We start from the raw sequence: 22,424 nt of genomic DNA, 5'->3' as shown, positions 1-22,424 counted from the left end.
AGATGCTGCCTGTCTGCTGAGTTACTTTCAACGTTTCTTTGCTTTCAACGTTTCAACTTTCAGCAATTTCTTTCTAGTCAAATGAACATTACTCGATATTGGTGTTGGGAACTGTGGGGTCACCCACCACCCAGTTTACCGAACATTTCTCTGTCCAACTCCCTGCTCCCCACCCACACTGAGCACTTGTTCATTAGTTCATAAGGTGTAGGAGCTGAATAAGGCCATTCAGCCCATCAAGTCTACTCTGCCATTCAATCATGGCTGATCTATCATCGCCATCTCCTAACCCGTGGACTCGGAGGGCTGAAGGGCCTGTTTCCTCGTTGTATCTCGAAAGTAAATTAAAACTAAGAAGCCCTTATACAATGAACAAGAATCAGTACAGGTGGGGATGAGAAATTGCCATCCAGTGGACGAAGGGGCACTGTTTCCGCACTGTATCTCTAAAGTAAACTGAACCTCCATTATCTGTGAATCTGTGGGATTCTTTGCCACCGAGGGCTGTGGAGGCCAAGTCAATGGATATATTTAAGGCAGAGATAGATAGATTCTTGAGAAGTACAGATGTCAGAGGTTTTTTCACACAGAGAGTGGTGAATCTCTGGAACTCTCTGCCACAGAGGGTAGTTGAGGCCACAGTTCATTGGCTATATTTAAGAGGGAGTTAGATGTGGCCCTTGTGGCTAAGTGGATCAGGGGGTATGGAGAGAAGGCAGGTACGGGATACTGAGTTGGATGATCAGCCATGATCATATTGAATGGCGGTGCAGGCTCGAAGGGCCGAATGGCCTACTTCTGCACCTAATTTCTATGTTTCTATGTTTCTATGTAATGGGGAGAAGGCTGGAGAATGGGGTTAGGAGGGAGAGATAGATCAGCCATGATGGAATTGTAATTGTAATTGTAATTGTAATTGTAATTGTAATTGTAATTCAAATTTATTGTCATTGTCTCAATTTGAGACAACGAAATGAATTTCCCTTACAGGCAGTATCATTAAAAAAATCACAAAGAAATAATAAAAATAAATAATAAATAAATAATAAAACATATTAAAAATAAATTTGAAATTGAATTAAATTTTTTTTTTAAAAAGCACAAACACAGAAAGTCCACGACACAACATAACATATATGGCACCAAGGTGAGGAAGGCACCATAGTCCAGCCATAGTCCAGAATGGCGGACTAGATGGGCCGAATGGCCTAATTCTACTCCTGTCACTTACGACTTCAGACCTTATCTCTCTCTATGCCATGCCCTTCCCAGGAACACTGGGTTCCTTTCTGACCCGGCCCCGCAATTGAATAGGAGACTCTGGCTCTCCCCACTTACTTTGTCAAGGTGTCGATCCTTGCGCACTCGTGGTTGGCCCAGGCGCAGTGTGGATCCCTGGCCATTATGCAATCCGCGCAGCCCTTGTACTTCCGACACTCGGCCACCGGAACCTGGACCACCTGGTGGTGGGAGCCGGCAAACAGCAGCTTCTGCGGGAAGGAGCGGAGCGGAGCGGAGCGTCAGGGATCTCCGACACACCGAGATCGTGTTACAGACACGGGAATTACAGATGTTGAAGTGTGACGAATAGTGCTGGAGTAACTCGGCCATGCGGGAATGGACTGCAGATGTTGGTTTAACCCGAAGATTGTTCGCTGTTGTTGGGTGAAAACTAGAAGCTGGTGCAACTTGGGTGGGGGAGGGATAGGGAGACAGGAGATGCCGGGGTTACTTGAAGTTAGAGAAATCAATATTCATCTGTCTGAAGAAGGGTGGGACCTGAACTTTCTCGCCAGAGATGCTGCCTGTCCGGCTGAGTTGCTCCAGCTTTTTGTGTCTATCTTCAGTATTCATACCATTGGGTTGCAAGTTAGTGTGGCAGCACCTTCTGGAGTACATGGACAGGTGGATGGGGCGGATGGAGGGGTGGGGGAGAACGGTGGAAGAAAGGAGGGGCAGGACAAAGCCTGGTGAGTGATGGGTGGATAGTGAAGTGGGTTGAACAAGTTGTGTTGGTTTCAACCCAGCGAGCGTGTGCAAGGGAAAGTTGGGCTGACTCACCTTCTTCTTGGAAATGACCAAGCTTTCCACGGGCTGCTCCTCCCCAAAGAGCTGGATCTCCTCGATGACGTGGGTCCGAGGGCCAACCATCACGGCCTTCTGAAGCCATCCCGTTCCTGGGCAAAGAGAGGGACACGAGGAAAATGTTTAAAATAGACCATGACCGACTAAGCGACTAAATAAACAGGATGTAATCTGCAGGAAGGAACAGCAGATGCTGGTTTAAACTGAAGACAGACACAAACAGCTGGAGGAATCAGCGGGTCAGGCAGCATCTCTGGGGTAAAGGAATAGGTGATGTTTTGGATTGGTTTGGGGTCACCTCTGGTCTAATGAAGGGTCTCGACCCAATACGTCACCTATTCCTTTTCCCCAGAGATTCTGAGTTACCCCGGCTTTCTGTGTCTAACCAGGACATAAATTCACTTTAGACTTTAGAGATACAGTGCAGAAACAGGCCCTTCGGCCCACCAAGTCCATGCCGACCAGCGATCACCCTGTACATTAGCACTATCCCACACGCACTAGGGAGAATTTACAATTTTACCGAAACCAATGATCCTACAAACCTGTATGTTTAGTTTAGTTTAGTTTAGTGATACAGCGCAGAAACAGGCCCTTCGGCCCACGCCGACCAGCAATCACCCCATTAATACTATCCTACACACACACACACACTAGGGACATTTTTTACGTTTATACTAAGCTAATTAACCTACAAACCTGTACATCTTTGGAATGTGGGAGGAAACCAGTAACCCGGACAAAACCCACGTGGTCACTGGGAAAATGTACAAACTCCGCACGTACAGAGAGCACATGTAGTCAGGATGGAACCCGGGTCTCTGGAGCTGTAAGGCAGCAACTCTACCGCTGCACCAAGCATGATAGCAACAGGATTAGGCCGTAGTTAGGGGTGGGAGGTCACTGTCGGACAACAGCTGCATCAGAAGATCTGAGCGTCTATGCCCCTGTCCCACTTAGGAAGCCTGAACGGAAACCTCTGGAGACTTTGCGCCCCACCCAAGGTTTCCATGCGGTTTCCGGAGGTTTTTGTCAGTCTCCCTACCTACCTGCAACCTCCGGCAACCACCTGCAACCTCCGGGATCCGCACGGAAACCTTGGGTGGGACGCAAAGTCTCCAGAGGCTTCCGTTCAGGTTTCCTAAGTGGGACAGGGGCATGATGAGGAGTGGATGAGAAAGTGGGACAGCATAGAAGGGAAGGGGTGATCGATGGGCCGAAGGGCCTGTTTCCATGCTGTGTCTCCAAATTAAACTGAACTACGGAGCGGGATAAAAATAAGTTATTAACACATGCCTTTCAAGTGTATACGGCTATCAAAGGATCTCTGCAATGCTAAAACTCGAGGGTTTGAATCTGTCCACAATATTCTTCATGAGTGATCCAGCTGTAAGTGACTCAAACCTCAGTCTGCAAACTATCAGTGCAGCTCCAGAACTAAATTTAGCTGCACACACTTTCAAGAGGATGCATTTTCCCACAGGGGGAATGTGAAGGAGCGGGGCCTAACCACACGCAAACTTCATCTGCAATCTCCCCCCACTCTTATTTCCTGTTTAACATTGCCTCCCTGGTGACGTTGGGAAAGATAAATACTGGCCGTTCGTCCGTGTACCACTAGAGGAAGGAATCCGTGGCAAAGAACCCTTTGAGGGCACAGCAGTCACCTCTGGTGACAACTTATCTGGAGCTAGTGAGTCCCACATCCATGGGGACAGGCCCTTTGGCCCATCTCGCTCCTGCCATCCAAGGAGCCCATCCTGGTCCAACCTAGTCTCATTTCCTTGCAGTTAGGCCGTATCCCTCGAAACCTTTCCGATCCACTTTCTGGTATCTGGTAGTTAGAAACATAGAAACATAGAAATTAGGTGCAGGAGTAGGCCATTCGGCCCTTCGAGCCTGCACCGCCATTCAATATGATCATGGCTGATCATCCAACTCAGTATCCTGTACCTGCCTTCTCTCCATACCCTCTGATCCCCTTGGCCACAAGGGCCACATCCAACTCCCTCTTAAATATAGCCAATGAACTGGCCTCAACTACCCTCTGTGGCAGAGAGTTCCAGAGATTCACCACTCTCTGTGTGAAAAAAGTTCTCCTCATCTCGGTTTTAAAGGATTTCCCCCTTATCCTTAAGCTGTGACCCCTTGTCCTGGACTTCCCCAACATCGGGAACAATCTTCCTGCATCTAGCCTGTCCAACCCCTTAAGAATTTTGTAAGTTTCTATAAGATTCCCCCTCAATCTCCTAAATTCTAGAGAGTATAAACCAAGTCTATCCAGTCTTTCTTCATAAGATAGTCCTGACATCCCAGGAATCAGTCTAGTTATAAGAGTCATACAGGGCGGAAACAGGCCCTTTGGCCCATCGAGTCTGTGCCGGCCTGTGATCACCCCGTATACTAGCACCATCAACGAACACTGACACCAAGCCAATTAACCTACAAACCTGCAGTTTTTAGTCGGGCCGAAGGGCCTGTTCCCATGCTGTATCACTCAATGGCTCAAAAGTGTTTGGAGTGTGGGGGGGGGGGGGGGGGGGGGGAAGCGGGGCGCATTGAAAAAAAACCACGCTGTCATGGGGAGAGCGTACAAGATTGCACCCGTAGTCAGGATCGAACCAGGGTCTGCAAGGCAGCAACTCTGTCGCTGTGCCACTGCGCCGCCCCATATTGGGGGCGGGGATTGAACTGCCCTGCCCTGCCCGCCCCGGCAGAGAGGGAGACTAACCTGTGCCGATGTAGAGCATGGTGTAGTGCGTGCCGGCCCATGACACCACCTGATCCACCACCATCTGTGTGTACCTGACCCCCTTCTGTATGAGCAGTGGCCGGCGGCCTACAGGCTGCACTAGCTCGTCCATCAGCGGGTGCTCCTTGGCAAAGTTGAGGGTGTTGTCTGGCAGCTGGAGGGAGGAGTTGAAGCCGCTGGCCCTGTGGCTATTGGTGATGCACTAGGGACAAAGGGAGGAGGACACAAGTGAGTAGACAAAAATGCTGGAGAAACTCAGCGGGTGCGGCAGCATCTATGGAGCGAGGGAACTAGGCAACGTTTCGGGCCAAAACCCTTCATCAGACTGATTTAGGGTGGGGGGGGGGGGGGGGGGGGGGGGGGGGGGGGGGGGGTTTTATTGTTGCATGCTATCCAGTCAGCGGAAAGTCAATACATGATTACAATCAGTGCAAGATAAAGTCATGCCGCCCACTGTGATATGTTACACAAAAAAGCTGGAGAAACTCAGCGGGTGCAGCAGCATCTATGGAGCGAAGGAAATAGGCAACGTTTCGGGCCGAAACCCTTCTTCCAATTAAAGATAGTCCAAGGGTCTCCAATGAGCTAGATGGGAGGTCAGGACCACTCTCTAGTTGGTGGTAGGATGGTTCAGTTGGCTGATACGAGCTGGGAAGAAACTGTCCCTGAATCTGGAGGTGTGCGTTATCACACTTCTGTACCTCTTGCCTGATGGGGGAGGAGAGAAGAGGGAGTGACTGGGGTGAGACTGGTCCTTGATTATGCTGCTGGCCTTGCCGAGGGAGCTGGGAAGAAACTATCCCTGAAGGTCACGGGGAGGAAGTACAAACTCCATACAGACAGCGCCCGTAGTCGGGATCAAACCCGGGTCTCCGGCGCTGCATTCGCTGCAAGGCAGCAACTCTACCGCGCTGTATACGGTGAGTGTGCCACGTGCCTATCCACACGGATAGGCGATGTCACACAAGGAGAACGTGTAAACTCCACACCGACAGCAGCCGAGGTCAGGATCGAACCTGGATCTCTGGCGCTGTAAGGAACAACTTTACCGCCATTAGATGCCCGTGACGTCGGGTGAACTTACCGCTCCAGGCCTGGGGCTCGGCACTTTATCCGAGTATCGTCCCCACTTCTGTGCCTGTTCCCGGTACTCCTTGTACGGCCCATCAAATGCTCGCTGGATATCCCCGATCCGGTACTGGCACACGGCAGACACGTCCAGATCAGCCCTGCGGCACAGATGTCAGTTCAGTTTAGTTTATTGTCACGTGGACCGAGGTACAGTGAAAAGCTTTTTGTTGCCTGCTAACCAGTCAGCGTAAAGGCCACACATGATCACAATCGAGCCGTCCACAGTGTACAGATACATGATCAAGGGAATATTGTGAATAACATTCAGTGCAAGATCAGTCCAATCAAAGATAGACAATAGACAATAGGTGCAGGAGTAGGCCCTTTGGCCCTTCGAGCCACCACCGCCATTCAATGTGATCATGGCTGATCATCCCCAATCAGTACCCCGTTCCTGCCTTTTCCCCATATCCCCTGACTCCGCTATTTTTAAGAGCCCTATCTAGCTCTCTCTTGAAAGCATCCAGAGAACCAGCCTCCACTGCCCTTCAAGGTGGACAAACACCCCCCCACAGCACACCTCCAGACCAACTGAGCGAGCCCACAGCTTCACGTTACACTAATCCATTCCGTCCTCGATATTCAGAAGCCTTGCCCTAAGCTATTTCTTCCAGCGATAATCCTGTAGAGATTTGCGTGGAGGGACAGGTTTCCTTGTGTAAATTTAAAATGGCCGGGTCGATGGTGGAAAGTGCTGACAGGTCACTGCCTATTCCAGGAAAGTGCATTAAATCCCAGTCTGGACTGATGTGGCTGGGCTCTTTACTGCTCACTGCCAGACGGAATCAATGGATCTCTCCCACTTCCCCCATCCCCACCATTATAAGCCCAGCTCCCTGCCACTCGCTGTAAGATTCTACAGGCACCCAAGCTCAAAATAACTATAAATAACTGTCGGGCATGTATATTTAATGCTCTTGTGACCAGCAGTTCAATGTCCTGAGAAATAAGGTTAGCTACAGGGCTTGGCTGGGACTGCACTTGTGTTCAGTTTAATTTAGTTTGGTTTGGTGATACAGCGTGGAAGCAGGCTCCTCGGGCCTCCATGTCCGTGCCGATCACCTGTTCACACTAGTTCCATCCTACACACAATGGCCTGAGATATAAGTGATGGGGATGATTGGCTATGATCATATTGAATGGCGGTGCTGGCTCGAAGGGCCGAATGGCCGACTCCTGCACCCATTGTCCATTGACAATTTACAGAAGCCAATTAACCTACAAACCGGCACGTCTTCGGAATGTGGGAGGAAACTGGCGAAAACCCACGCCAGCCACGGGGAGAACGTACAAACGCCACACGTAGTCAGGATTGAACCCTGGGTCTCTGGCGCTGTGGGGCAGTAACTCTACCGCTGCGCTACAACGCCACCCTTGGCCATTAGACGATGTGACAGCGGTGTATGGAATTGTGATCGGCTTGCTCAGAACAAAACGGGGAAATAGCTCTTTCCGGCGGACACTTCAGTGACCCGGACAACTCCACAGAGTCAACGTGAGGAGCAGCCCATGCACGCGGGATGGAAGAAAATACTTCTGCTTTCCCTGTGCGGAGCTTGCACGTTCTCCCTGCGAGGGCGTGGGTTTTTGTCCGGATGGTCCTGTTCCCCCCACCACGTTCCCAAAGGCGTGCGTGCGTGCCTGCGGGTGAATGGGCCCTCTGTAAATCGCTTCTGGCGTGCCAGGAGTGGATGTGAAAAGTGGGATGACATAGAACACGTCAGCGTGCGTAGGCGCTACGTCACGCAGGTGGCTCGCGAGGATTTCATTCCAGTACTAAATCCTGGAAAGCCGCACGATACCGCATACGATTCCACGCCTCACCATGCACAACGCACGCACACCGCTCGCGTCACGACGTGTCGACCTAATTTACATACAACGCGTAAATGAGGCACGAATGACGGCCAAGTGGGACAGGCCCTTTAATCCCGTTTACAGGCGGCGAGAAACAATGGCGGTGCTGCCGGGAGGGGGGGGGGAATGAGTTCCACGGCGAAGGAACCGAGCCGGAGGAATAGCAGTGAGACGCAGGCCTTTGACGGGGGAGGGAGACAGGAAGGGAAGGAGATACATTAATCACAAGGACCTACCACTGAGCCTGGAAGACACCAAAGAACACTGTGTCCTGCCAGCTGCTATCGTTCAACGTGTAGATCGCCTGGATCTTGTTGAAGTGAAGTTGCTGCTCGGGGAGTGAGCACAGCAACCGGGCCTTGAGAAAGGTGGTCCACTTCTTCTGAAGGGTTCGAGCGCCGCCCAGGTCACCCTGCAATGAAAAAGGAACTGCTGGTTTAAACCAAAGATGGTGCAAAAAGCTGGAGTAACTCAGCGGGACAGGCAGTTTCTTTGGAGAGAAGGAATGAGAGACATATCGGGTGCAGGAGGAGGCCATTTGGCCGTTCGAGCCAGCACTGCAGTCGAGACCCTTCCTTAGAAAGGTCAGCGAAGACTTCTTCAGAGAAGACAAACGTGAATTTGCAAATCACTTTCACAACGATATTTTGTTGCCATCGAACCCTCCTGCTCCAAATTGCCCTTGAATTTTTAGTATTTTTAGTTTAGAGATACAGCGCGGAAACGGGGCCCTTCGGCCCATCGAATCCGGGGTGTCCAGCGATCCCCGCACAGTTACACTATCTTACACACAATTTACAATCTTTACCGAAGCCAATTAACCTATAAACCTGTACGTCTTTGGAGTGTGGGAGCAAACCGAAGATCTCGGAGAAAACCCACGCTGGTCACGGGGAGAACGTACAAACTCCGTACAGACAGCGCCCGTAGTCGGGATCGAACCCTGGTCTCTGGCGCTGTAAGGCTGCAACTATACTGCTGCGTCACCGTGCCGCCCTATTCTGTCGCTTGAGATAATCACAATACAACTGCGGGTGCTGTCTGTACGGAGTTTGTATATTCTCCCCGTGACCTGCGTGGGTTTTCTCTGAGATCTTCAGTTTCCTCCCACACTCCAAAGACATACAGGTTTGGTGGTTAATTGACTAGGTATAAAAATGTAAAATAGTCTCTAGAGTGTGTGTGTGTGTGTGTGTGTGTGTATATATATGTGTGTGTGTGTGTGTATATATATGTGTGTGTGTGTGTGTGTGTGTGTATATGTGTGTGTGTGTGTGTGTGTGTGTGTGTGTGTGTGTGGCAATGTTTAACGTGCAGGGATCGCTGGTCGGCACGGACTCGATGGGCCGAACGGCCTCTTCCCGCGCTGTATCTGTAAACTAAACTAAACTCTCAATCCCTATGTGTAGAGAGGAACTGCAGATGCTGGTTTAAACCGGAGCTGGAGTAACTCCGAGGGACAGGCGGCATCTCTGGATAGAAGGAATGGGTGATGTTTCGGGTCGAGACCCTTCTTCGGACCTCATTTCCTATTCTGCCCTCTGCATTCCAGATGCATTTTCGGCCGTGACCTTTCCCAATCAGATTGACGGATGAATGTGAATGGGAGCAGGGGAAGAGAGAACACAAGTGGCCAGGGATTTGGATTGATGCTGCTCCGTCAGTGGCTTCAACAGCTGTCGGGAGGACATCCATCTGATTCTAATTGAATTGAAAATAAGGATGTTGGGGTGGAAAGGTTGCCTTTCCCGTGCCCCCCACCCCCCAGTGGGAACCCCTTGCTGTGTGGGTTACTGAGGGGCGGAAAGAGCTTGAATGAAACGTGTTACAGTCAGGATGTGTGGGGGGGGGAGGGATGAAGAGATGCAATCAGGGCGCAGTGGAGAGCAGATGTGAGGCAGGGGAAGCAAGGGCTGGAAGTCCCCAATGTGAATGCAGCCGCTAATTCTAGTTTAGTTTAGAGATACAGCACCGCAACAGGCCCTTCGGCCCACCGAGTCCGCGCCGACCAGAGATCCCCGCACATTAACACAATCCTGCACACACTAGGGACAATTTACATTGATGCCAAGCCAATTAACCTACAAGCCTGCACGTCTTTGGAGTGTGGAAGATCTCGGAGTAAACCCCACGCAGTTCACGGGGAGAACGTACAAACTACGTACAGACAGTGCCCGTAGTCGGGGTTGAATCAGAATCAGAATCACACTTTATTCGCCAAGTATGTTTTGCAACATACGAGGAATTTCATCGAACCCGGATCTCTGCTGCTGCCTTCGCTGTAAGGCAGCAACTCTACCGCTGCGCCACCGTGACCACTCTGCACGTCTTTGGAGTATGGGAGGAAACCGTGGATCTTGGAGAAAACCCATGCGGGACACTGGGAGAACGTGCAAACTCCGTACAGACAGCACCCATGATCGGGATCGAACCCGGGTCTCTGGTATTATAAGCGCTGTAAGGCAGTAACTCTACCGCCGCGCCAACGTGCCGCCCGCGAGATGGAAGCACGAGGCAGGGGGGGACGCGGGAAGATGAAGAACTGAAGATGATGATAACAGATTGAGGAATTTGTCAACATCCCAAGGATAGCATCGGGAAAAATGTAGAGATCTATGTCAATGAAAGGAAAACTGATCGACTCATCCCCCTAGCTAGTTAGTGATGCATCTTTGGGAATTGATTTTGCAGCATGTTCTGTTACTCAATATTATATAATATCCAAGCTCAGAAGTCTAACTAACATATTCCACACTGCTGCCTTCCTGCGCCAGAGACCCAGGTTCGATCCTGACTACAGGTGCTGTCTGTACGATTTTTACAGGAGCCAATTCACCTACACATCTGTACGTCTTTGGAGTGTGGGAGGAAACCGGAGCACCCGGAGAAAACCCACGTGGTCACGGAGAGAACGTACAAACAGGACACGAGGTCAGGATCGAACGTGGGTCTCTGGCGCTGTAAGGCAGCAACTCTACCGCTGCGCCACCGTAACCCGTGGAGTTCCTCCAGCGCGTTGTGCGATTTGCTCGAGGTTCCTTGTGTCTTCCAAGCCCATCTTACCTTACAGATGCGAGCAACTCGAGCCACCACTTGGTCCCTGTAGCAGTCGTACTCCACTGCTCGCTCGCTGAAGAAGAAATAGATTTTGTCATCGTCCCCCACCTCGATGTTCGCACTTTCCTGGATGTAAGCGGAACCGACAAAGTTTGGTTCTGGAACGAAATGGAACAAAAATTGCGTAAACACGGCAAATGTTTTTTTTTTAAACTTTATAAACTTTTGAAAAGATCTCGGAGAAAACCCACGCAGATCACGGGGAGGACGTACAAACTCCGCACAGACAGCACCCGTGGTCAGGATCGAACCTGTGTCCCTGGTGCTGTGAGGCAGCAACTCTACTGCTGTGCCACTGTGCCGCATGCACAATTGTTCTCGTGTTGGTGTGATGCCAGGGATCAGACCACGGGGAACAAAGGTGGGGGGGGGACAATTGGGGCAAAGCAAGGGTATGTAGTAACTTTGTCAGCACCCCCAACATAGGCCTCGGTACACACAACAAAGTATCTCACTGTGACAATGAAAGTAGAAACAGAGAAACATAGAAAATAGGTGCAGGAGTAGGCCATTCGGCCCTTCGAGCCAGCACCGCCATTCAATATGATCATGGCTGATCATCCACAATCAGTGCCCCGTTCCTGCTTTCTCCCCATATGCCTTGATTCTGTTAGTCTGAAGAGCTAACTCTCTCTTGAAAACATCCAGTGAATTGGCCTCCACTACCTTCTGTGGCAGGGAATTCCACAGATTCACAACTCTCTGGGTGAAAAAATGTTTCCTCATCTCCGTTCTAAATGGTCTACCCTAGGGTGGGGAACCTGCGGCCTTCTAGGCCATTAAGTGCGGCCTTTTGAATGAATCCAAATTTTGTAGAACAAATCCTTTTATTTTTATTAATATGTTTTTATTCATCTTTTATTATTTTAAGTTTAATCTTAAAATGAACGTATTTAAAATATCAAAGAGTAAAAGAAGATTCAACTAAATAATCCTCCCTGCACGAAAAATGCTTTCTTGCTTTTCAACCACTTATTGCTGCAAATCTACATTCCCAACCTAACCCAAATCAAGATGCCTTTAAGGTCACAAATGACGGATCCCCATCTAGAAGATCAGCTGAAACTGAGTACGTCCATGTTGCACCCAAATATTCAAATACTTTCCCACAAAAAGCAGTCACAACAAAGTCATGGAAAGGTTAGTTAACTTTAGAATTAACAACATTTTTTTCATTTTCTTGAAGTTAGTACATAGTAGTTAGATTTATACAAAATAATGTACATTTTGAAGCATATCTAAATGAAGTTTCTTGGATGCGGCCTTATTAGATTATAGATAACTTAAGGTGGCATTCCAACATGAAAAGGTCCCCCCCCCCTCCCTGGTCTACCCCTTATTCTTAAACAGTGGCCCCTGGTTCTGGGCTCCCCCAACATCGGGAACATGTTTCCTGCCTCTAACATGCCCAAACCCTTAACAATCCTATATGTGTTTCTATAAGATAACCTCTCATCCTTCTAAATTCCAGTGTATGCAAGCCCAGCCGCTCCATTCCATCAACATATCCATTTGATGATCAGCGAGAGATTTGCAGAAAGTGAAGTATTTTACGAGTCGTTACCATTCAGCCAGGTGGCGAGATATTCGGTCTTCATTGAGTAGCGCAGTCCCATGTTGCGCAGAATGACCGGCTCGGTGCCAAGAAAGTCGTTCAGCGTTGCGGAGTACAACTCACCATCTGGTGGACAAGCACAGAACAGAACTGATCACATATCACCGTCGAGATCACAGGCTTCATCAGTGCTGACATGTTCATAAGCTATAGGCGTGTAGAATTAGGCCATTCGGCCCATCAAGTCGACTGCCATTCCATCATGGCCGATCATCTCTCCCTGTCAGCCCCATCCTACACCCACCAGGGTCAATTTTTACATTTACACAGCCATTTAACCTACAAGCCTGCACGTCTTTGGAGTGTGGGAGGCAACCGAAGATCTCGGTGAAAACTCACACAGGTCACTGGGACAACGTACAAACTCCGTACAGACAGTCCACTTAGTCGGGATTGAACCCGGGACTCTAGCGCTGCAAGGCAGCAACTCTACCGCTGCGCCACCGTGCCGCCCCATGAGGTAACTCGCCATTTCCTCGACGATAATTGGCATTGGGCAATAAATACTGGCCTTCCCTATGCTCCACTCTTGTTGTGTGTTCAATGTGTTGAGAGATTGGTGATAAGTTGGGATTGCAGAGTTTCAATGAGGAAACACCATTTTCTCGAAGCAATTAGCGACAGGCAATAAATACTGGCCTTTGTAACGGCACCCGTGGTCATTGTGCTGATGCTGATGAAATCACGTACCGACCCTGGCTGATTTATTCCCGTCAGTGGGGCTTTATGTACATGGAAGATTTAGGAGGGGAGGGTGAGTCGGGAGTGGGGGTGGGGGGTAGGGGGAGGGGGGGGGGGGTGGGTGTTAGGAAAGTGTGCAGTGATTGTTTGCACAGGTCAGCTTACAGCGGTAATGAAGTGGAACGGGGAGCTGGCAGACTGGATAACTCCTACATAAACACTACCACACTGCCAGTGCAAACTGTTCCCGCTTGCGAGTGTCAGCGGCCTGCTACTCGTCCGCCTTTTGATCCTCTCACAGTAAGGCAGGTGACAGCGACAAGCTGAGCTGGAGTCTGAAGAAGGGTCTCCACCTGAAACGTCACCCCATTCCTTCTCTCCAGAGATGCTGCCTGACCCGCTGAGTTACTCCAGCATTTTGTGTCTATCCCTGCCTTAGACACTCCCCTCGTACCTTGCCTCCTGTGCTAAGTCGCTGGGTTTCACATTCATGCTCAATACAAAGATCGCCGTTATCTCTTGAAACTATTAATTGTAGAAACATAGAAAATAGCTGCAGCAGTAGGCCATTCGGCCCTTCGAGCCAGCATCACATTCATGGCTGATCATCCACAACCTGTTAGCGCCAATAGCTATATCTAACTCTCTCTTGAATACATCCAATGAATTGGCCTCCACTGCCTTCTGTGGCAGAGTTTCACAGATTCACAACTCACTGGGTGAAAACGTTTTTCCTCATCTCCGTTCCATCTTTCAGTTTGTTCTATATCTCTCTATATATCAGCACCTATGTCTCTCTTTTCCCTTTCAAGACATTTGGATGCTTTCCCGGAATAGGGAAAGGTTTAGATGTAGTGGGCAGATGGGTCATCTTGGACGAGCTGGGCTGAAGGGCCTGTTTCCGTGCTGTTTGACTCCCTGACCAAAGTCCCAGCAATTCTCTGCCTCGAATCACGGTGACCAACAGCATAGAAACTATCTCCCAGGCTCACTGCTGTCCCTTCCACCTTCCCCACCCCTTCAGAAGCCAATGGCATGAAAACAAGGGTCTCTGAAGGAGGGTCTCGACCCAAAACGTTCCTTGTCTGCAGGAGGTTCCGCCAGACCCGCTGAGTTACTCCAGCTTATTGTGTCTAATCTTCGGCACGAAAACAAAGGCAGATTAGAGGACAGGACCTCTGGACTGAATCACGCCATACCCCACTGGGTGATGCAATTAGCTTTCAGGGAAATCAAAGCACCTTAATTGAGCTTGAAGAAAAACAAACAGGACACAGCAGAACCATTCTTATTTCGCACTCAAAAGGTTTCAGGTTTCAGAAGTTAATCAATCCAGCCCCGCATGTGGTCCCTTTTGTCATTTGCCAAGCCACAATATGTGTGTCTGTTGGGTACACAAAGGCACAGAAACTGGAACTTGTGTATGGGGTGGAACTGCAGATGGTGGTGTACACGGCAGACAGGCACAAAATGCTGGAGTAACTCAGCGGGACGGGCAGCATCTCTGGAGAGAAGGAATGGGGTGACGTTTTGGTTCGAGACCCTTCTTCAGGTCTGAAGCATCAGAATTAAAGGATGTCCTTTTAGGAAGGAGATGAGGAGACATTTCTTCAGTCAGAGGGTGGTGAATCTGTGGAGTGAAGGGTCTGTTTCCACACTGTATGTCTAAAATTAAATCTAGAATCTAAAAGTAAAAAGTGGTCACCTATACATGTCCTTCAATGATGCTGCCTGACCCACCGAGTTACACCAGCACCTTGTGTTTTATTTTTGTGCAAGGGGGCTGTTAGTTTGGGATGCAGGAAGGCATCCAGGTACTCACCCACAATCAGGCCGGTGTGACCTTTGGCAGGATCATAGGGACACTTTCCCTTCCCGCTCTCCATGGCTGCCTTGTCCAAAGTAAAATTTTGCACGTCCTAGAAGAAATGGGAAAATGAAGGTTTAGTGCGAGTTTAGGGAAGGGTCTCGACCTATTCCTTTTATCCAGAGACGCCGCCTGTCCCGCAGAGTTACTCCAGCATTTAGTGTCTATCTTTAGTATAAGTACAACAGGAAACACCTCAGTCGTTCCCCCACAAGAAGCAGATTGTGTATTGAACAGTTACCGAGGGAATAACTGAAGCGCGGCACGGTGGCGCAGCAGTTAAGTTGCTGCCTTACAGCGCCAGACCCAGTCCGATCTCGGCCACGGGTGCTGTCTATACGTAGTTTGTATGTTCTCCCCGTGGGTTTTCTCCGAGATCTTCGGTTTCCTCCCACACTCCAAAGACGTGCAGGTTTATAGGTTAATTTGCTTGGTATAAGTGTCAATTGTCCCTCGTGTGTGTGTGTAGGATAGTGTTAGTGTGCGGAGACTCGGTGGGCCAAAGGGCCTGTTTCTGCGCTGTACCTCTCTAAACTAAACTAAACATCTTGCTAAGAGTGGAGCAGTGGTGGAAGTTCATTGGGAATACTGTGTCCCATCCGGTCTCCTTACTGAAGAAGGTAGGAGCAGGGGAAGGCCACTCTGCCCCTTTATTCATCATGATCATGGCTGATCTATGCTGAACTCCGCTTCTGCATCAGTTATCCGTAACCAAAATCCCTCGATCTTTCAATTATTTACCTATATCCACCTTAAATACAGCGAATGATTCCTGCACCACACTCGGGGGGGGGGGCAGAGAATTCCGGAGATCCAATACACTATACACACAGTTCAGCTTATTGTCACAGTGAAAAGCTTTTTTGTTGTGTGCTAACCAGTCAGCAGAAAGACTATATATGATTACAATCGAGCCATTTACAGTGTGTAGATGATACATGATAAGGGAAATGCTGCTGTAGGAGTATAGAGATTTAAAAGTGTGAAGCAAATGTAATATGTGATTGTAGATCTGCTTCTGTGGCTTCTGCACGCAAATAGTCACGTGCGGAAGGGTTGGATGCCATCTTGGAATCACCGCTTGGGTTGGATGCCATCTTGGAATCATCACTCGTGTTGGACGCCATCTTGGAATCACCGCGTGTTGGACGCCATCTTGGAATCACCACAGTTTAACTGACCGGTGTCATATTACGCGGCCATTGTTTAGTTTATTTTATTTTGTTTAGTTTAGTGATACAGAGTGGAAACAGGCCTTTTGGCCCACTGCGTCTGCGTCCACGCCAGCCAGCGATCCCCCCGTACACCAGTCTTATCCTACACGCTAGGGACAATTTACAATTTTACCCAAGACCAATTAACCTACAAACCTGTACGTCTTTGGAGTGTTGGAGGAAACCGGAGCACCCGGAGAAAACCCACGAGGTCACGGGGAGAAGGTACAGGCAGCATCGATAGTCAGGATCGAATCTGGGTCTCTGGCACGGGAAGGCAGAAACTCTACCGCTGCACCCCCCCCCCCCCCCCCCCCCCCAGTGAAAACATCCCAACGTCAATCCTGTTTAAGAAGGAGCTGCAGATGCTGGAAAATCGAAGGTAGACAAAAATGCTGGAGAAACTCAGTGGGTGCAGCAGCATCTATGGAGCGAAGGAAATAAGCAACGTTTTTAGGTCTGAAGAAGGGTTTCAGCACAAAACGTTGCCAATTTCCTAGATGCTGCTGCACCCGCTAAGTTTCTCAAGCACTTTTGTCTACCAACATCTATCCTGTCAAGCCACCTTAGGATCTGGTACATTTGAATAAGATTCCCCCCATCATTCTCCAGGAAAGGATATGCTCGTGATAGATGGAGCAAAGATTCCCAAGATGGAAAGCTCCCCCTTGTACGGGAAAGGCTAAGCTGAAGATAGACACAAAATGCTGAAGTAACTCAGCGGGACAGGCAGCATCTCTGGAGAGAAGGAATGGTGAGGTTTCGGGTCGAGACCGCTAAGCAGTCCCGATTTAGAACGAGAAGTGATCTCATTGAAACATAAAGCATTCTTACGAGGCTTAGCTTCGTTGATGCAGAGATAACATTTCCCCCTGACTGGGTGTCTGGAATCAAGGATTATGGTCTTAACACACGGAGTCACATATTCGGGACTGAGATGAGAAATAACTCCTTTGGGCAGAGGGAGGTGAATCGTGGGAATTCTCTCGAGAGTGCTATATGCGCGGAGTCATCAAGTAGATTAGTTGTGTGATACAGCATGGAAACAGGCCCTTCGGCCCATCAACAACCATCTGCACACTAGCGGAATTGACATATGATGGAAGAATGGGTTGACTGGGCTAGTATTCACTGGAATTTTGAAGGATGAGGAGATATCGTATGGAAACATATAAAATTCCTAAGGTGTTTGACAGGCTAGATAGATGCAGGAAAAATGTTCCCGATGTTGGGGGAGTCCAGAACCAGGGGTCACACAGTTTAAGAATAAGGGGTAGGCTATTTGGGATTGAGATGAGGAAAAACGTTCTCACCCAGATGGTTGTAAATCTGTGGAATTCATGATAAGTTTGCACACTTCAACACTGCCAGGGATTCCACAGACAGTCTTAGAGACGATGGGAACAGCAAAACGACTTGTGGAGTGTGTACGGCCATGGGGTAGAATGCATCGAGCTGGCACAAGGCTAGAGACAGCTCTGTGGAAGCTGAGACAGCACCACTATTGTATCATTGGAAGCAAGGAAGGAAGTGGGAATCCAGTGGTAGGAACGGCAAACTGGGCCTCGAACGTTACATTTAGATTTGTTATTGTCATGAGCCACGGTGGCGCAGCGGTAGAGTTGCTGCCTTACAGCGCCAGAGACCCGGGTTCAATCCAGACTACGGGTGCTGTCTGTACGGAGTTTGTGCATTCTCCCTGTGACCACGTGGGTTTTCTCCGGGAGCTCCGGTTTCCTCCCACACTCCAAAGATGTACATGTTTGTAGGTTTATTGGCTTCAGTAAACTTGTAAATTGTCCTTCGTGTGTGAAATGTGCGGGGTCCGCGGACTCGGCGGGCCGATGGGCCTGTTTCTGTGCTGTATCGCTAATGTTTTATGTTTTGTGTAGGAAGGAACTGCAGACACTGGTTTAAACCGAAGATAGACACAAAAAGCTGGAGTAACACAGCGGGACAAGCAGCATCTCTGGAGAGGCAGCATCTCGAGACGATTCGGGTCAAGACCCTTCTCTATATTTTCCTCAGTTCTCTGGAACGGACCACCAGCTGGTGAGGCTAATAATGGCCGGTGGCCCCACAATATCCAGTCTCCCGTTCTGCCCAGACTGGGGGAGGACAGGAAAGAGGGAATGGGTGAAGGAACGGTGGGAGCAGAGGAGAGGTGCGGGTGGGAACAGGTCGCGAAAACAACAACTCGTGGACAGGTATGTAGACAGGACCAGTTTGGAGGGATGGGGACCAAACGCAGGCAGGTGGGACTAGTGTAGCAGGGCAAGTTGGGCCAAAGGGCCTGTTTCCACACTGTATCACTCTACAACTCTGCAAGAGGGGAAGAAGGGCATGGCTCTTTGAAATGGCGCATTCTTGAGGGTACTTACGATATACGTGCATCTGGGCTGGAAGGCGTAGGTGCCACAGGTGTACAGGTGAGTGCTGTTGAAGCTCTGCAGGAAGCGGATGTAATTGAAGCAATCGGTCTGGAAGTGGAGAGAAAGCAGACGGCTCATTCCTCGATCAGTAATAAAAGGGAACTGCAGATGCCGGTTTATACCGAAGATGGACACAAAATGCTGGAGTAACTCAGCGGGACAGGCAGTATCTCTGGAGAGAGGACAGAAGGAGAAGGGTCCCGACACCTGTCCACAGAGATGCTGCCTGACCCGCTCAGTTGCTCCAGCACTTTGCGTCTTATCTTCGGCTTGAGTTTACATTGTGTGTTAGCAGCATACGAGTTGAGTTGTTCAAGAAGGAACTGCAGATGCTGGAAAATCGAAGGTAGACAAAACTGCTGGAGAAACTCAGCGGGTGCTCCAGTGCTGAGAGGCCACAGGGCAACCCCACCCTCACCCTCACGGAAACATCACAACTTGGTTCGGGAACTGCTCTGCCCAGGACAAGAAGGCTTTGCAGAGAGTAGTGCGCTCGGCCGAACGCACTGTGGGAACTACACTCGCCCCCCTGCAGGAACTATCCATCAGGAGGTGCAACTCCAGAGCCAACAAGATCACGGGGGACCCCTTCCACCCGAGCAATGGACTGTTCCAGCTGCTACGGTCAGGCAAACGCCTCCGTTGCCATGCTGTGAAAACGGAGCGGATGAGAAGGAGTTTCTTTCCAGAGGCCATTAGGACTATAAACTCCTATCTCCAGGGACTAGCTTTACTGTGCCAATTTACTGTTGTGTGGTGTCTTTTTAAAATTGCTGTTTTTTTCTTTTTTTCTGCTCCCACAAATAAATAATATGTGAATATGTGATTCTGTTCCATTCTGTTTTGTAGTTTTTTTGCACAAAGTCCGCGAGCATTGCCACTTTTTTCATTTCACTGCACATCTTGTATGTGTATGTGACAAATAAACTTGACTTGACTTGACGTTGCGTTTGAATCCGTTTACTGCGCGCCCTGTACTCTGGAAACAAACCGCCCACAATACCATCGCACATCGGACGAGGCACCAACCTGGTTGTTCTTCCCCTTCTGGACACAATCCTTTTTTTTCTCAGTCGGGGCGCTCCATACAATCTGTTCCAAAAGAAAAGAGTAGACATCACAATTAAAGTGACCCCCATAGATATACTCTTTACGAAGGAACTGCAGATGCTGGAAAATCGAAGGTAGACAAAAATGCTGGAGAAACTCAGCGGGTGAGGCAGCATCTATGGAGCGAAGGAAATAGGCAACGTTTCGGGACGAAACGTTGCCTATTTCCTTTGCTCCATAGATGCTGCCTCATCCGCCGAGTTTCTCCAGCATTTTTGTCTACCCCCAGATATTCTTTTTGCTTTAGTCTGAAGGAGGGTCTCGACCTGAAACGTCGCCCATTCCTTCTCTCCAGAGATGCTGCCTGTCCCGCTAAGTTACCCCAGCATTTTGTTTCGGTTTGATCCTGACTACGGGTGCTGTCTGTACGGAGTCCGTACAGTCTCCCCGTGACCTTGCGTGAGTTTTTCTCCGGGTGCTCCGGTTTCCTCCCACACTCCAAAGACGTACAGGTCTGTAGGTTAATTGGCTTCGGTAAAACTGTGAATTGTCCTAGTGTGTGTGCAGAATCGCGTTGGTGTACTGTGCTGGAGGAACTCAGCAGGTCAGGCAGAGAGAGCGGATAGTGGACATTTCGAATCAGGACTAAAGAAAGATCCCAACCCGAAACAGTCTCTAAATGAACCTAAACTAACCTGGGCATTGTCCTCAAATGCGAGCCAACATCATTAAAAAATTATACACAACAATAAGCCAGATATTCATATCGCAACCTGAGAGGGAGAGAGAGAGCAGCGGAACTGAAGATAGATTTATTTGTCATTTAACACCATTGATCTTCCTGTTTGACATCCGCTGCATTGACGACAGCACAGTGTCTCACTCACTCTCCACAGCAGGCAAACATACAAGGTGACAAATGAACCATCTCTGGGTCAGTCCAAAGTTCAACACTGCTAGTCTATACATCTAAACTGGAATAAAAAAACCCCCGCTCGCATATCGTGTCATGCTAACATTGCGGTGAATGAGAGAGATGAAAGTTTTTAGTAATGAAGGAGGAGGCCATTCGGCCCACTGTTTATGTACTGGCTCCCGTCAAATCACATCTACACTAAACTACACTGAACAACATTTTAAATTACACATTAAACTACACTGAACTAGATATCAGGTACTCTGGAAGGTCATAGGAATAGAATTAGGCCACTCGGCCTATCAAATGTACTCCGCCATTCAATCATGGCTGATCGATTTCTCCCACGTCGACTTTTGGACGTGAAAGATATGGAATGAACAGAGATGAACTGGTCTTAACTCTCCCTCCTAACCCAATTCTCCTGCCTTCTCCCCATAACCTCTGACACCCGTACTAATCAAGAATCTATCCATCTCTGCCTTAAAAATATCCACTGACTTGGCCTCCACAGCCATCTTGAGGCTATGACCGCTAGTCCTTGACTCTCCCACTAGTGGAAACATCCTCTCCATATCCACTCTATCCCTTTCACTATTCTGTACTTTTCAATGAGGTCCCCCCCCCCCAGCAGGTACAGGCCCAGTGCCGCCAAACGCTCATCATAGGTTAACCCACTCATCCCTTGAGAACTCACCCAGCTGCAATTATCGCTGGCACGAGTTGTCGGCTTGTACTTGCTAGAATTTAGAAGATTGAGGGGGGATCTTACAGAAACTTACAAAATTCTTAAGGGGTTGGACAGGCTAGATGCAGGAAGATTATTCCCGATGTTGGGGAAGTCCAGAACAAGGGGTCACAGATTAAGGATAAGAGGGAAGACTTTTAGGACCGAGATGAGAAAATCATTTTTTTACACAGAGAGTGGTGAATCTGTGGAATTCTCTGCCACAGAAGGTAGTTGAGGCCACAGTTCATTGGCTATATTTAAGAGGGAGGTAGATGTGGCCCTTGTGGCTAAAGGGATCAGGGGGTATGGAGAGAAGGCAGGGATGGGATACCGAGTTGGATGATCAGCCATGATCATATTGAATGGCGGTGCAGGCTCGAAGGGCCGAATGGCCTACTCCTGCACCTATTTTCTATGTCTATGTCTATGTTAGTTTAACCCACTCGTTCCTGGGATTGTGTTATGTTGCCACGGGTGACATCAGGTTTATTTTTCCCGTGGAGTCATAGACACTGATAGTGGGACAAGGAGCTGTAGGTCCCCCCCCCCCATCCCCCCATCACCCCCCCCCCCCCCCCCCCCCCACCACACACACCCAACCAGATGTTAATGGTGTAACTAGGACAGGCTCTGGTGCTTCCAGGCTTCCAGTCACTCACCGCTTCTTTCACCTCCACCGTGACGTCCTCCATCCAGAGAGCGAAGATGGCCTCTCGAGCGCCAACATACAGCACCTCTGCATCCTCGTCCAAGTGCAGGCTGGTGTAGTTGAAGACCCGGGGCCTTGAGAAACGCCTCGCCTCCCTCAGCACTGCAAGAAACATATCAAATTATAAAATGACTGGACAAGCTAGATGCAGGAAAAATGCTCCCAATGTTGGGCGGGTCCAGAACCAGGGGCCACACAGTCTTAGAATAAAGGGGAGGTCATTTAAGACTGAGGTGAGAAAAAACATTTTCGCCCAGAGAGTTGTGAA

At 49.3% G+C, this 22,424-nt stretch overlaps 1 protein-coding gene across 2 annotated transcripts in view; it reads right to left on the bottom strand.

Moving 5' to 3' along the window:
• sema4c (sema domain, immunoglobulin domain (Ig), transmembrane domain (TM) and short cytoplasmic domain, (semaphorin) 4C) overlaps positions 1-22,424 on the bottom strand; it is a 69,762-nt gene that overhangs the window by 5,244 nt on the left and 42,094 nt on the right. For both annotated transcript variants that reach the window (XM_055662261.1, XM_055662263.1), the window contains exons 3-13: positions 22,107-22,258; positions 19,781-19,843; positions 18,701-18,799; positions 15,061-15,157; positions 12,507-12,623; positions 10,889-11,040; positions 8,062-8,237; positions 5,922-6,066; positions 4,817-5,039; positions 2,062-2,177; positions 1,339-1,490 (exon numbers count right to left, since the gene is read on the bottom strand). In XM_055662261.1, coding sequence (XP_055518236.1) covers positions 1,339-1,490; positions 2,062-2,177; positions 4,817-5,039; positions 5,922-6,066; positions 8,062-8,237; positions 10,889-11,040; positions 12,507-12,623; positions 15,061-15,157; positions 18,701-18,799; positions 19,781-19,843; positions 22,107-22,258 — 1,492 coding nt within the window. The remainder of the gene's footprint in view (positions 1-1,338; positions 1,491-2,061; positions 2,178-4,816; positions 5,040-5,921; positions 6,067-8,061; positions 8,238-10,888; positions 11,041-12,506; positions 12,624-15,060; positions 15,158-18,700; positions 18,800-19,780; positions 19,844-22,106; positions 22,259-22,424) is intronic.

This window comes from Leucoraja erinacea, chromosome 35 (assembly GCF_028641065.1).
Source record: "Leucoraja erinacea ecotype New England chromosome 35, Leri_hhj_1, whole genome shotgun sequence".
Taxonomy (NCBI): domain Eukaryota; kingdom Metazoa; phylum Chordata; class Chondrichthyes; order Rajiformes; family Rajidae; genus Leucoraja; species Leucoraja erinaceus.
This window is presented reverse-complemented; position numbering and strand designations above follow the sequence as displayed.